This window comes from Schistocerca cancellata, chromosome 3, assembly GCF_023864275.1.
Source record: "Schistocerca cancellata isolate TAMUIC-IGC-003103 chromosome 3, iqSchCanc2.1, whole genome shotgun sequence".
Taxonomy (NCBI): Eukaryota; Metazoa; Arthropoda; class Insecta; order Orthoptera; family Acrididae; genus Schistocerca; species Schistocerca cancellata.
Window position 1 is genome coordinate 229,656,058 of NC_064628.1, and position 15,759 is coordinate 229,671,816.

Genomic DNA, 15,759 nt, shown 5'->3' on the forward strand with positions numbered 1-15,759 from the left:
TTTAAGTATACCAGAAATTTTGTAATTTCAAATATTTTTAAAAGAATAGTAATTTTAACTGCACATACAGAGTACTAACAAACTGATTTCTTTTTACATATTTTAGCCTGAAACATAACACATCATATACAAAATCATATGAAGTTCTTTCAGTTAGGCAGCTGATATAATGTTTACCCATACAAGAATCAATAGTATTAACGGTATTGGTTATTTCCAATGAAAAAAAGGTAATATTATAGGAGGGTGATCCATTATAGACTCAACATTACTGTCAAGGTGCAAAGCATCCACAAAACTTGTGGCCTATTAATTGACAGAATCTGCATCACAAGAGACCTCTTAATACATAATGTCAAGGGTAGTAAGGTAGGGAATGAACAATTCAGAAGTGTCAACAGATAAAGTGAACATATTGTTGTTTGTTTTTGTGTTTAAGCTAATCTGAAAGTTGTATGTGCACACACACACACACACACACACACACACACACACACACACACACACTATATGAGTACATGGCAAAGAGCACTGGCTGAATGCACAATGCTCATTGCGCTAAGCATGTGTGTGCGTAGGTGTTTGCACTCTAGCTCGTGAAAGGATTTACGCCAAAAGCTAATAAGATTTTTTCCTTTATTGTGTGTGCCTGATGACAGCTCCATGCTTCTGCTTTTCAGTGAGTGGTATCCTTTATTGCTAAGGTATTTAGGTTCTACCAGCATTTTCCTACAAAACAATATGAAAATATTTTGCATGTATAAAGTGATAAATATTTTCTCATACTTAAACATATTAACAATATGCTCTCAATATTATAGGGTAATTCTCAAAAGACTTTTATTCTCTTTAAAGGTGACATAGATAACTGGCAAATACAAAAGAATGAAATACCTGACAGTTATAATGGTGGTGAAGGTGGATATGTACCATTTGGAATTGCTGGAATTATCAAAGGAGCAGCAACTTGTTTTTACGCTTTTGTTGGCTTTGATGCTATAGCTACAACAGGTGAGTAAAAGCTTTGCTAGTGATGTTGCCACAAAATTCAGTTATATGTCTCATTAACATCTCCTTTCTTTCAGGAGAGGAAGCTCTAAATCCGAAGCGAAACATTCCTTTGTCTATTATAATCTCGCTGTTTATTGTCTTTTGCTACTACTTTGGAATTTCATCAGTGCTTACCCTCATGCTTCCATACTACCAACAGGTACAACTGGTTGAGTATTGTTTTATTATTTAACAGCTTATGACTGTTTCTTGTCCTCTAACAATTTAATGTGACTGTGAAGGAAATATGAAATATAAAAAGGTGTTTAATATTTTATAACCATGGGACTAATGAAACCAGTTCTACTACAGCCATCAGAAAGTATACTGAATAAAATGTAAGATTTTCTGTCTTAGGATACGAGTGCCCCACTATCATATGCATTTCAAGAGGTTGGTTGGGACTGGGCAGCATGGATCGTGAGTGTGGGAGCAATATTTGGTCTTGGAGCAAGGTAGGCAGTAAAAATCTGCATTGCGTTTTTCTCCTCCTTGCAGTTATTATCATTAGCTTACTTCAGTTTTAAAAGAAAAAGTTACTGTTTTTTATAGGCTTTTTACAGTTCATACATTAATAACTACATTTTAATGGAGTGAAATATAAAATGTTGTTGCTTACATTTAGATGGTGATAAAACAATTTGTTGCTTGCGTCTAAGTTGTATTGCTGCTGAAAAATGACATTGGTTTTTAAATAGACATTAGAAATCATTCAAAAAAATTGTAATTGCAACTAGAGAGAGACAGATTATGAAATGCCATCCAGGGGAATGGTGGAGACAAAGATGTTTTCAAAAGAAATTTTAGCCACTGGAATGAAGAAATGAATGTTGATGTTTTATATCAGATTGACAGTGAGGACATTAGAGACAGACCACAAACCCATATAATACCATGATGGGGAGGAAAGCTATCTGCTTCCTTTCTTCCCCTACCCCGTCATCTTCTGAAGCCACGCAACTGATTTAGGGACACCACAGGAAAGCAAAATCATGATATCCAAACTGGGATTGGAAACCTCATGAATACCAGTCCAGTGTGCCAGTAATTGCCTCATGACACTTGGTCACTGAGATTGAAGATATCATGAGAACCAGCAAAATCTAAGTAATCCCAGGTAGATGTTCCATGAAACAAATTTGCAGTTCCAGACTTTACATACATTAATTCATTAGATAGTAGCAATACAGCTTAAAAAATAGACAGATCTGTTAATTTTTTCCCTACTTACAACTGGCCATTGAATGGCCATTTAAAAAATTTAAATTGTTCAAACTGTAAATGAGACAGACTGCATTTTAAGAGAATGATTTAGATTGTTGATCACATCTGTTTCAGCTTCCTTGGAGCAATGTTTCCACTTCCACGGATAATCTATGCTATGTCTGAGGACCGTTTGCTTTTTCCATTCTTGGGAAAGGTACATCACAGATTTAAAACTCCTTTCATTGGAACCATTTGTGCTGGAATTATCACTGGTATGACAATTGGAATATCAACTCTGATTCAACTTTTTTTCATGTTGCCCGTATCATAAGAAGTGTATGTAAACAGCAATAGTTCATTCTGCAGGCTTAATATGTGTGCCCTTTGAACATATCTGTAGTAACTTAAACAATTATGTCCAGTTGTCTGATGTCATCAGTTCTAGAATGTCATCATTGTGGTGTTCTTAGATTGAAACTGCTGAAAAAGAGTGATTATTAACAAAACATACCAAGTTTTAAATTTATTAGTACAAAAAGAAAATGGCCAAAGTTGTTAAATTCACAACAGAGATAAGCCAACAAGAAAGTGCAACTCTCACTACTACCAGTAGAAACCCAGCTGGTTCACAGCAAACAGTTCAAATCTATGTCTAATATTATGTAATTTGAAACAACTAACTGCTAGTACCAGAAGTAGAAATTAATGGCCAAACACTAAATCAAACACTGTGTGTAAAATTCTATGGGATCTGACTTTGAACAAATTAAAAAGGAGTTGACACACAGATAAACAAATCAACAGGCACAAACAGAGTAGCAGAGTGGGGTTATGTAATATGTGTAATGATCTGTAATAAACATATTGTTTATCATAAAGAAAGAGAGTGGAAATCCTGACAAGTCAATAAGAAAATCAAAAGCCTATCTCACTATAAATGCTTACAAATTATCAGATTATCTAGTTCAAGGATTGAAAATTCCTTCTAGCAGCACAGTAATTCATTCATTCATTCATTCATTCATTCATTTGCCCATTGTGTTTTGTAAATCCTATAATGGTGAAAACCTCCATGGATGTGGAATGAGGCAAGATATATATTTACAGGCAGAAGCACTCTCTGTTGGTTACTTTGATAAAGTACACAAACAACAAATTACGACTAGCATTAATCTATTCAAACTCATAATTTTGGTAATTACTTTGAGATTACTTTGTAGGTGAGGACAGAAACAGCTTCTTTGAAAACAATCACTGCTCCTCCTCCTTTACTACTCAGCCGATACTTCAAACAAAGCATTTATGTAACTCTACACAAACCACTGTCAGTTGGAAAAGTCAGGATCTGTGTAATAGAAATATTAAACAATGGAAAATCCAGAATGGAATAATGATAGTATTATGATAAGAATATATTGCTACTCATCATGCAGAACAGACATTGAGTTTCAGACTGGCACAGCAAAATGACAGCTCTACACTTGAGCTTTCAGCTTCATTGTCAATAATACAAATATTATATCAATGAAAATAACCAATTTTAGAAAATGTAATATAATATAATAAAAATATCTGGCCTTGGCAGCCAGAGACTGTGGTCATGTTCGTGTGAGTTGTGTTTTTAATGTGTGTATGTGTGTGTGTGTGTGTGTTTTGTCTAATTTTGATTAAGTCCTTTTTGGCCAAAAGCTTTGTTAAGGTATTCTTCTATTTCATTTTACTGTTGAAGGTTTGGGGTTTTTCACTTTCCTGGCTAATATCATCTGGCAACTTGTTACAGACTTTTGCACCAGAACATAAAACTTTATTCTGAACCCTAGAGAAGGAAGTACTGTCTATATGGAAATTATTTCTACTTCTAGTATTGTGACTGTTAATTGCTTAGTTCATCCTAAATTAAGTCTCGTTACTAGCCACAAATACCATTAGGCCGTATATGCATTGGCATGTAAGTGTAAGAATCCATATATCTCTGAGGAGGCTTCTACAAGATCTTTTGTTTTGAACTTTACACAATATTCTTGTTGCACACTTTCATAGAATATTCTCTTTGGTTACAATGCCCCAGATAATTATGCCATAGAGTTGAGCTAACATATGAAAAGTACTCTAGCAATATTGCCTGCAATCAACACAGTGAGAAAGAGATTTCTGAGCGCAAAGCAGGCAGAACTGAGCTTTTTGGTTAACTTATCAACTTGCTGGTGCCACTTTAGTTTATTACCTGTCTGGATACCCAGGGACTTCATAAATTGAACCTCCTCCAGCATTTGCCCATTGCTCTCTATTCCTGGTAATCATTTGGAATTACATGATATGAGTTGTTGCAAGATTGAAAGTTGAGGTGTCGGCTGTAAGCCAGTTATAACTTGTTCCATTATCCTCCTGGCTGTGTCTGGTATAGTTGTGTATGGAAACTTTAACAATATGGTTGTACCATCAGCAGACCTCAGGGTTTTGAAGTGCGCTCCAATGCACTGTGTAAACCATGTCTGTAGAATGGCAACAGGAGTGGGCAATCATCAAACTACGCAGCACACCATATTTAATGTTACCCCACTCTGAATATAATCTTATCCCTGTCCTCTCACTTGCTAATGTGAGCCTCTGTCTGACATTGTTAAGATATGACTCCATATAGGCAAGGGGAAAATTTTTAATGACGTACTATTTTAGTTTACCTAGCAGTATTTTAAGACCTACACAGCCACAGGCACTGGCACAGTCACAGAAAATAGCAGTTAGCAATGTGTTGTAAAGCTGGATGACATATAGTAGTGGACTGTAAACAGGCCACTGTTGTTATAGATGTAGGTTACTAATTTCTTTGAAAAATGCTGATGTATTCTAGTAAATATTGAGGTACCATTACTGTCCAATTCTGAGAAGAATGTACATGACAGGAATGCAGCAGTGAGTTGTTTGTGTGCTGTGATGTCCTCTGGAGGAGAGGGACACACACCATTCTAAAAAGATTTTCATTAATAAAGTTATGTCAACATTGTACCTTTGACTGGGTTGAGGAAGTTTGAGTGACATAAATATATTTAAATGTCTCACTTTTTCAGCATACTAAGACCTCTAAAATACTATCAGTCTGGCACATTGTATGCTACTACTAAGACAATATTTTTGATCATGATACATATTTGATTTTATTCAGTTAAAACATCACCAATACAAAAGCCTTATTATCTGTTTAAGGAGATGTGATGTATGCCTGCATGATTCACTAGAATTTTCCACTTTGGCTATCATGCTGAATATAACAAAATAAAAGGAAACACTTCAGCATAAACTGCAAATAATTAAATGTAATAATGTTGATACTGAACTCTAGTAGTAAGAAAAGCATTAAGCCCCACACCACCAATTGTTTAAAGAATCAAACTCCCATTTGTAAAACAGCTTCAAATGTCTGATTACTTTACAAATGAATTAATGTCTTACAGGTTTTATGTTAAGCATGTAAGTGAGAAAAAGTTTAGAAAATATTGTAAATTATGTTTAAAGTTTTGGAAGTCACTAAGTGCAATTGTTATCAAACGTTGAATGACTGTGTTCTGGGTAATCTGCACTTCATTTTAAGCAAAAGCTAGTTTTTCACACATCTTACTACTTATGAAACCATGTCTCCTGAATTATATGTTGCACAATAATATAATTTTGAGGTATATGCAGTGACATATTTAGATACCATCTATGAAATGTGTTGCAAATAGAGTCAGTAGTAAAGAAGTAAATTATTAAAATGTCATACCTGATGCTGAAATAGTTTTACTGCATGAACAGCAAAAATGTAGAAAGTGATAAACTTTCTTCTTTTAATCATTTTGATGGTATCAGTGATGAAAAGTTTCATAAAGGTTTGAAATTATGTTTAAAGTTTGTTGGAAATCATTAAGTGATCTTATTCTCAAGTACCAGATACATATAGGTGGGTAATTTGTGAATTAGTAAGTTACATTTTGCAGGCTTTAGCACAAATGAAATTAAAAAGTGTAGTGATAGTTAATTGTTAATGTAGTTTCTAAGAATGGCTTCTCTTTTGCTAATATGTACCTTGACTCACTTCATGTCCCTCAAGATTCTCCTCCTTATTGGGATCTGTGTAATTTTAAGACAAAACAGTATTTTATGGTATACAGACCAGTGAGAACTACACACCTCAAGATCATTGACACTATCCATCTTGAGGAAATTAAGATAACAATGGATGCTTGCAGGAGCCCTGTGCAGAAGCTAGGGAGTTGCAATTACAGTCCAGTTATGGCTTATTGCAATTTGTCACTGACATGAAATCTTAAGGAAATGGAAGCCATATGTACATCCTGGATTATGGATATCACAGTAAGAAACCATAAACACCTGCATTTTGTCAGATGGTCAGTTTATTGTATTTGACATTGAAAAAAAAAAACTCCAATGTGCCATACATAAGTTGCACCTGCTGGGCAAAGAATACAATATGCTATTCTCAATTAATAAAACAAAGGTAATGGTATTTAAAAAAGTTGAGTCAGTCAGATCAAAATTTGTTGAACAAGTTAATATTTTTAATCATTTAAGAAGTGAAATAAATTACCAGTATAACAGGATAATAGACAACAAACTTCATCAGTTTCAGTTTATATGTGGCATTATTAACAGAACTTTAATGAATGGAGTTAGAATGGAAACAAAAATAGTGTCATAAAATTATGGCTGTGGCAACTCTGCTGTACAGGAGTGAAACTTGTGAAACATGAGTTCTCACAAGAGCTGAAATGGCATTTCTAAGAACAGTGAAGGACTGCACATACCAAGACCCAATTACAAATGAACAAATTAGAGAAAAACTAAATGTCAAAAGGATAAACAATACAGTAGAGACACAGAGAAACAGGCAGAAAGAGTAATCCTGCAGTTATCTGCCCCTCATGGTTTGCTGGATAGTACCTTCCGCCAAGCCAATTTCAAACTGCAACAACAGTCCAGTCTTCACCTCAAAGAACTATTGGATCTTCTCCTAATCAACTTCAATAGTGATGTTTTCCTTTCTGTTGCAATCTACCTCTCTCTCACATCATTTGTTGATTGTCACTGCCTTTATGGTAATTCTTTTAATAAGCTTTGAGAGGAGTAAGATTTACTATAATTTTTTTTACTTATCTTGTTTTCTTGTAGTTGGCTCCAGTTCTTCATGTCTTGGGGCAGATTCTTAAAGCTGAAATTTTTGAATTTATAAGTTCTAATCGTTCCAATTGATATAATAAATTTTGAAGTAAGCCTGTTCAGATTTTTTATTTTCTTCACAATAATTTATTCTCTCACATTTTTCTATATTACACTGTCTTTACAATTTCCACATCAACAAAGCCAAAAATTAAATTGTTATTCCAAAATACAAAAATATGTCCAATCACATCAGAGGCATGCCCACTACTACTTCACCCTGCGGTTATAACAACATTCAAAAAGGGTTTACAAATTATGTTGACAAATAAATTTCTATTAATTTATATTATTACTTTATAAATGAATCCAGAAATAAACATAATGAATAGCACCAAACTGTGTAATTAATAACAGAAATGTTAAGTGTGGCAAATATTTTGTAATTTCAAATATTTCTAAAAAATATATATTTTTAACTGTACATTCAGAGGTAGTACATATTGATTGTAACAAAGAAAATAGAGTGATTTCTTTTTACAGATTTTAGCCTGAAATATAATACATTGTGCACAAAATCATATGAAATTCTTTTAGAAAAACAGCTGCAACAATATTAACCTATTCAAATTCAAAAATATATTTTTGGTCTCGACTACTCCTGTTGAGGAAAGGTAATACTAGAGGAGAGTGTCCCTTTACAGCTCCCTGAACAGCCACATGATCAACCATCACTCCTCTCCTGCAGACCAATTTGGGTCAACCTTCTAAACATTCCTCAGCCTTCACCAATGTCTCCCATAACCATAATAACTCACAATCACAAGAGCCTACCACATCAGTGCAGTGTTCTCAACCTCTCATATAAGACACATTCCTCTCCTAAATTATCTTTGCTATCCAAGGGTCTGACTTTCAGCCCTAAACCTGTATTTAGTCATGCTGCTTTGATGAATGACTTTCTTTCTTTCACAGGCAATGTCAACTGCAAATGTCACATTGAAACCCAGTCCTAAAATATTTGTGACAGCTAACCTGACATTGAACCCTGCCTTCAACAATTCTGACCACAATACTAACTTATCCACTATCACTATCTTTGAAGAATTCCTAACATTTAGCATTATAACAACAAAAATAATATTGATAATACTGTATAATGTAAACAGATAGATATAAAATCTATGCACCAAGTGGTGGCAGAGGAACACATACACGCAAAAGTATTTAGCTTTTACAAGCTTTTGGAGCCAGTGGCTCCTTCTTCTGGCAGAAGAGTTGAAGGGGAAGGAAGAGGGGTGAAGGAAAATGACTGTAGAAGTTTAGGGAAAGTGGTACGGTTCAGAAAAGTCACCCAGAAGCCCAGGCCAGGGAAGACTTACCATTTGGGATGAGAAGGAAATTGCTTGACAGTGCTTTCTCAGGTCCCTAAAACATGACCCTAACCTGACCTCTGCAGAACTCCAGGCTCTTCATTCCCTAAAAGCTGATGACTCTACCATTATCCTCCCAGTTGATGAGGGGTCTACCACTGTGGTACCTGGCTGAAGGGAATATGTAAGCAAGGGTTTGCATCAGCTGTCTGATGCCTCTGTGTACAGCATCTGCCATCAGAACCCTGTTGCAAACTGACCTACAGACCCTCCTTAAAATCTTAGGTCGCTCACAAGAACTAACACCTCAATTCATAGAAGTTCTTACCCCACCCAAACCACACACCCCCACCTTTTCTCTTCTTCCTAAGATCCATAAACCCAATCATTATGGCTGTGCCACTGTTGCTGCCTTCAAAACACCCATTGAACGTATGTCCGCCTTAGTTGATCAGCACCCGCAATCCATAGTACAAAGGCATACCTCCTATATTAAAGGCACCAACCATTTCCTAGATCATTTGGAATCTTTGCCCATCACATCTTGCCTGTCACCATTGATGCCACCTCCCTCTGTATCAACATCTCCCATGTACATGGTCTGTCTGCTGCTGAACATTACCTCAACCAGTACCTACCTGATTCCAAACCTATTATGTGCTTCCTGCTCACCGTAATCTATTTTATACTTACCAACAACTACTTTACCTTTGAGAGGCAGACATACAGACAGATCAGGGGTACAGCCACGGGAACCAGAATGGCTTCTTCCTACACCATCCTTTTCATGGCCACTTGGAAGCATATTTCCTGGAATCCATTAGCCTTCAGCTCTTGGTTGATTTAGATACATTGATGACATCTTTGCCATATGCAGTCATCATGCAGATGACCTGTTAAAATTTTTGGAATCTCTAAATACATTCTCCCAATTAAATTTCACATGGTCCTATTACAAATCACATGCCACTTTCCTTTATTTTGACCTCATCCTCACCGAGGATCAGCTACACAATTCTGTTCACATTAAACCTCCTAACAAACAATAGTACTTACATTCTGATAGTCACCATCCATTCCAAGTCAAACATTATCTGATATTTAAGAGAAACATATTTCTTCAGATGCAGACTCTTTACTGCATTATGCCATCATTCTCACCTCAGACTTCACTGGATGTAATTACTACTCCATCTTAGTTCAAAATCAGATTTTCTAGGCTATCACATCCAATCCTGGTACTTTTGATCCCTCCAAAAAACAACTTAGGAGTACACCTCTTGTCACTCAATGTTATCCTGGTCTTGAATGTATCAATCAGCTACTCTGATAAGGCTATGACTTCCTAAAATCATGCCCTGAAATAAGGTCCATTTTGCCCAACATTTTGCCCACCATATCTAAAACAGTTTTAAGTTGCTTGTGACTGTCCCCACTGTAAGACTTTCCCTATGCATCCTCCTACCATCACCTATACCAACCTTGTAACTGGTAAAACAAACACTATCAAAGTGAGAGCCAACTGTGAAACGACACATGTTGTGTACCAGCTGTTATGTAAACACCATTCCACCTTTTAAGCTGGTGTGACTACCACCAAGTTATCAGTCAGGATTTCTTGGATATAGGCAGAGGTATACACTGGCAACACACAATATCTTGTTGCAGATCATGTTCTACATGACAGTCATGATCCTGGGTCCCGTTTCCCCAGATGTGTCATCTGGATTTTTACTTCAGATTCTAACATCTCAGAATTCTGCAGATGGAAACTGGCATCACAATATATCCTCAGTTCTCACCACCCACCTGATTTTAATTTATATTAATTTCTTTGGTCTCAGCATCTCTTCTCGGTAACTATTCCCTTCTTCACTCCCTTTTAGTTTTCTATATCTTTTGTTTCCCATAGCTTTTATTTTCTAACCTGTCTATTTTTCTTCATCCCCAACATTTACCACATACAATACACTTGTCTTTCCACTCTTATTAACTCTTGCATGATGTTTTGTCAGTAATATCTGTCTTGCTTATTACCACATCTTATACCTCTAAGTTTGTTGGTCTTCAAATCTCACCCAGCGAAGTCTCCATCAATCAGTCTTTCCTTCTCATCCTGCCCAGTAAGTTTCCACTGACCTAGGCTTTTGGGTAACTTCTCCAAACTCTCCCCATTTCCTAAATGTTGTCAATAATTTTTCTTCATCCCTCTTCCTTCCCCTTCAATCTTTCTGCCAGAAGAAGGAGCCACTAGATTTGAAAGCTTCAAAATTTCCCAAACATTTATATATTTGTGTTCTCCTGTGCCACTTAGTGAGTAGATTTTTATCCATCCAGCTATAAAACAACTGTTGAGATACAACCTGAGAGAATGAAGAAATTGTGATGGACTCAAAATGAGGAGGGCTCATCAACAACCTTTGAAGATGCAACAAGCAGATAGTCTAATTCATGGAAGGGAACATGAAAATAATGATGAACTACAGCTGCTCATTGTATATACAGCTTACAAGTTCTTTACTGATTCCAAACTTTAACTCACCTTGCCATAGAAATGATTATCATGAATTTCTTGCAAGGAATAATACTTTTTGGGATGTGCACAAAGCATGGCATTGTGGCTTTTGTTATAGCATAAACACCAGTGCTAACTCAGGATGTGAGACCATGGTTACCACAGGTGCTCATCATAATTTTAAATCTTCCTGAGGCACAGGAAATGAAGAAAGGAAGATTAAGGATCTTTGCCTGATTGACAATATGATCACTGAAATCAGAGCATAAGATTAAATTTCAGAAGAATGGGAAAAGGATATGAGCTGTATTCCTTTCAAAGGAATCATCCCTGCATTTCCCCCAAGCTAATTAGGGAAAGTACTGGAAAAACTAAATCTTTATGGTTGCCTGAGAATTTAATCACTGTTCCCTCTGAATGGGAGAGCACTGTACTACGTTGCTCGTATGAGATATGGGAGACTTGATACTTCTGGAAATGTTTTTGACATTTTGATATTTTATGAACTTTTAGATAAACACTACAGCAATATTGCAATATTCACATGTGAATAAAGGTAACTAGTATTTTTAAGTCAAGCGCTAGTCTCACTAGTTTAGGCTCTATGGGGAATGATCTTTGTATAGAAAATCATGTAGTGATTATTGTGGGAGGTGGAGGGGTGCCAGGAACAGTTCAGACTGTAAACTCAGCTACACAAATGAGAAAACACCAACCACATTTCTGGGTATGCTCCTCACACTAATATGAAAACGTGACAAATCAAGTATTGTTTGAGATGTTCTGTCAAACATCTAAGTACATACCTCAGGAGAGTCATACAAACATATCATCATTTGACCATTGGATAGAGCCCCATATGGATGACGTAGCAATAAGCATCCCTGGCATAGAGAAACAGCTGAAAGATTTGAAAACAAATAAATCACCAGGCCTGGATGGAATACTTCTTCAATTTTACAAAGAGTTCTCTACAACATTGGCTCCTTATCTAGCCTGCATTTATCATAAATCTCTCGCCCAGCACAAAGTCCCCAGTGAGTGGGAAAAATTGCAGGTAACACCAGTATATAAGAAGGGTAAAAGAGCGGACCCACAAAATTACAGACCAATATCCCTAACTTCAGTTTGCTACAGAGTCTCTGAACATATTCTCAGTCAGAAAATAATAAACTTTCTTGAGACTGAGAAGCTTTTGTCCATGAATCAGCATGGTTTAAGACGCTCATGTGAAACTCAGCTTGCCCTTTTCTCACATGATATACTGTGAACAATGGATGGAGGGCAACAGGTAGATATCATTTTTCTAGATTTCCGGAAAGCATTTGACACAGTGCCCTATTACAGTCTGTAATGAAGGAATGAGCATATGGAATAAGTTCATGGATATGTGTGTGGCTTGAAGAATTCTTAAGTAAACTGGGCTCCAAAATTAAGCAACAAATGGAAATTTAGCGAGATTACATTTATTCTGCCACAAAACACTATAAACAGGTAATAGTAAAGTAGGAACAATGTATAGAATGCAGAGCATAAACAACTGCAACAAGCATAATGATAGACACAGGTGTTCTTCATTCGTTCCAACTTAACAGGTTTGCACACAGATTCTGAAACTGGTTAATGTGTTCCGTATGGGATGTGGCTGCTTCTGGAAACAATATAGGCCTGACAATGACAGGGCATGTTGTGAATGATGTCATCAATCTCATGGTAAGGCAATAAAGCCCATTCTTCTTGTAGAGTTGCTCACAAGTCTTGGAGAGTGGTTGATGGATGCTGATGTGATGTAACCACCTCCCTAGTGCATCCCAGACATGCTCTAAGGGATTAAAATTGGGGGAGCGAGCAGGCCATGCTGGACGTGCAATATCTTCCATTTCTAAGAAAAGATCAATCACCTGTGCTCTACTAGGTCGAGCATTATCATCTTTGAATACAAAGTTCAAGCCCACAGCACCTTGCAACACCTGTACATGAGGTCCCAAGATCTCATCATGATACCTAACAGCAGTAAACCTTGCCGATTCACCCATACAATTTCACAAAGAGGTGATGGAGTGGTTAACATAATCCCTGCCCTCAGCATTAAGGATCCACCACTGTTTGGGTCCCAAAATCATTTTCCATGTGCCCTCCAGATGCATCTACCAAGAATCGCTCTCCAGACCAAATCATGACTCATTGTGAAAAGAACAGGCCAACTCTGTTCAATCGTCCAGGTGGCATGTTGACAACTCTGCTCTAGACATTCCCTTCTGTGAAGACACGTCAGAGGTAAAGATACAGCGGGTCTCCAACAATAAAGGCCATCCTACTGTAGCCTTCTGTTTACCATTTGCCTCAATACAACACATCCAGTGGGTGCTGTGAGGTCAGGTGCCAGTTGCCATGCAGTACCAAGGCATTACCATTGTGCCCTTATAGCCAAATAAATAGTCCTCTCTTTCTGGTATCACATGTGGTTGGCCCTGCCTGGTCTTTGGGATACAGTTTTGTTCTCTATAAACTGTTGCAACATCTGAGAAACAACAGAACAATCCACAGTAAGCCATAGGGCAACATCAGTTTGCAACTTTCCTGCTTCCATTCTTTCTGTGCCCCCCCCCCCCCCCCCCCAATTGCAGAGTGTCCAGTAGGTTTCTTCTCTGTGCTGTACTGCACCATCTGTGACTGTGCACACAGTAATTGTGGTTACAGGACTTCCCAGCAAACACTACCCTGTTTGATGGATGCCATGACATCATTGTTTACGTGGTTGTCTGTTGACTGTAATACCATCTTCCGTGCAGAACATGGTCATATGGATATCTGTTGGCAGTTTGTATGACTGCATCATGAATTAGACACAAGATGGGGAAATAGCACTTTGTTCCTTTAATTTTTGACACCAATGTGATAGAACCCAGTATGTTTTCCTCGACAGCGAATGTTCATCAGAGACAAGGATGTCGTCAGGAGTGGTCCAGGGAAGTGTGATAGGACCAGTGTTGTTCTCTATATACATACATGATTTGGTAGACAGGGTGGGCAGCAATCTGCAGTTGTTTGCTGATAATGCTGTGGTGTATTGTAAGGTGTCAAAGTTGAATGACTATAGGAAGATACAAGGTGACTTCAACAAAATTTCCAGTTGGTGTTATGAATGGTGGCTAGCTCTAAATGTGGAAAAATATCAGTTAATGTGGATGAGTAGGAAGATTAAACCTATAATGTTTGGATACAGTATACTAGTGTCCTGCTTGACACAGTCAAGTCATTTAAATATCTTGGCATAATGTCACAAAGCGATATGAAATGAAACGAGCATTTGAGAACTGAGGTAGGGAAGGTGAATTGTCAACTTTGGTTTATAGGGAGAATTTTAGGAAAGAGTGATTTATCTGTAAAGGAGACTGCATATAGGATGCTGGTGTGATCTATTCTTGAGTACTGCTTAAGCATTTGGGATCCATACCAGGTTGGATTGAAGGAAGACATCGAAGCAAATCAGAGGCGGTTTGCTAGATTTGGTACCAGTTGGTTTGAGCAAGATGTAAATGTTACAGAGATGCTTTGGGAACTCAAATGGGAATCCCTGGAGGGAAGGCAATGTTTTTTTTTTTTTTGAGAAATGTTATTGAGAAAATATAGAGAAGCAACATTTTAAGCTGACTGCCAGACGCCCAACTCCTTAAACAGATGTTTACAAGATGATTGTGGGTGAGCACCACATATTATTCACACAGCACATTTTCAAATAATGAAGGCTTTTCCCTTAAGGATGTGTTACTCCAGAACATTACTCCATATGGCATTATTGGTTCCCACCACCCCTAAGAACCAGCTACAAAGGAGCACACCCCTTCATCATCCAATAACACATTAACTAGTTTTGTTTACCATTTCTTCTGCTGCTGTACATTCACTTTGATTGATTACAGTAATACTGTCATCTGCAAAAAGAAGTAATTCTGCTTGTTGTATGTTAGTTGGCAGATCATTTACAAATACAAGGAACAATGGTGGACCTAAGACTGAGCCTTGGGGAACACCAGTCATGGTGTCTCTTCAGCCAAAGAAATCTCCCCTGATTACATCAGTAGCATTACTAAGTACAAACGTCCGTGTTATTTTGGTTAGATATGACATCGATCACTTGGCTGTACCATTACTCTATAATACCACAGTTTATCTAGGAGGGTATTGTGGTTTACACAGTCAAATGCCTCAGATAGGTCAGAGAAAATAGAAACTGGTGCTATTTTGTTATTTATTGCTTGTAAAATTTATTGAGTAAATGTGTAAATGGCATTTTCAGTAGAGCAACTCTTCTGACATGCAAACGGTGATTTACTAAGGATATCATTGTGGCTCAGATGGGATACTATTCTAGAATACATCACCTACTCAAAAACTTTGGAAATGATGTCAGCAGTGAAACAGACTGGTAGTTATTAATTTCCCTCCTATCAGCTTTAG

General features: G+C 37.1%; 1 protein-coding gene across 1 annotated transcript in view; it reads left to right on the top strand.

The window, feature by feature from the left end:
• Positions 1–15,759, top strand: part of LOC126174860 (cationic amino acid transporter 3-like) — a 129,837-nt gene that overhangs the window by 60,429 nt on the left and 53,649 nt on the right. Inside the window, exons 6-9 of the mRNA XM_049921259.1 lie at positions 856–1,011; positions 1,086–1,210; positions 1,408–1,505; positions 2,389–2,528. Coding sequence (XP_049777216.1) covers positions 856–1,011; positions 1,086–1,210; positions 1,408–1,505; positions 2,389–2,528 — 519 coding nt within the window. The remainder of the gene's footprint in view (positions 1–855; positions 1,012–1,085; positions 1,211–1,407; positions 1,506–2,388; positions 2,529–15,759) is intronic.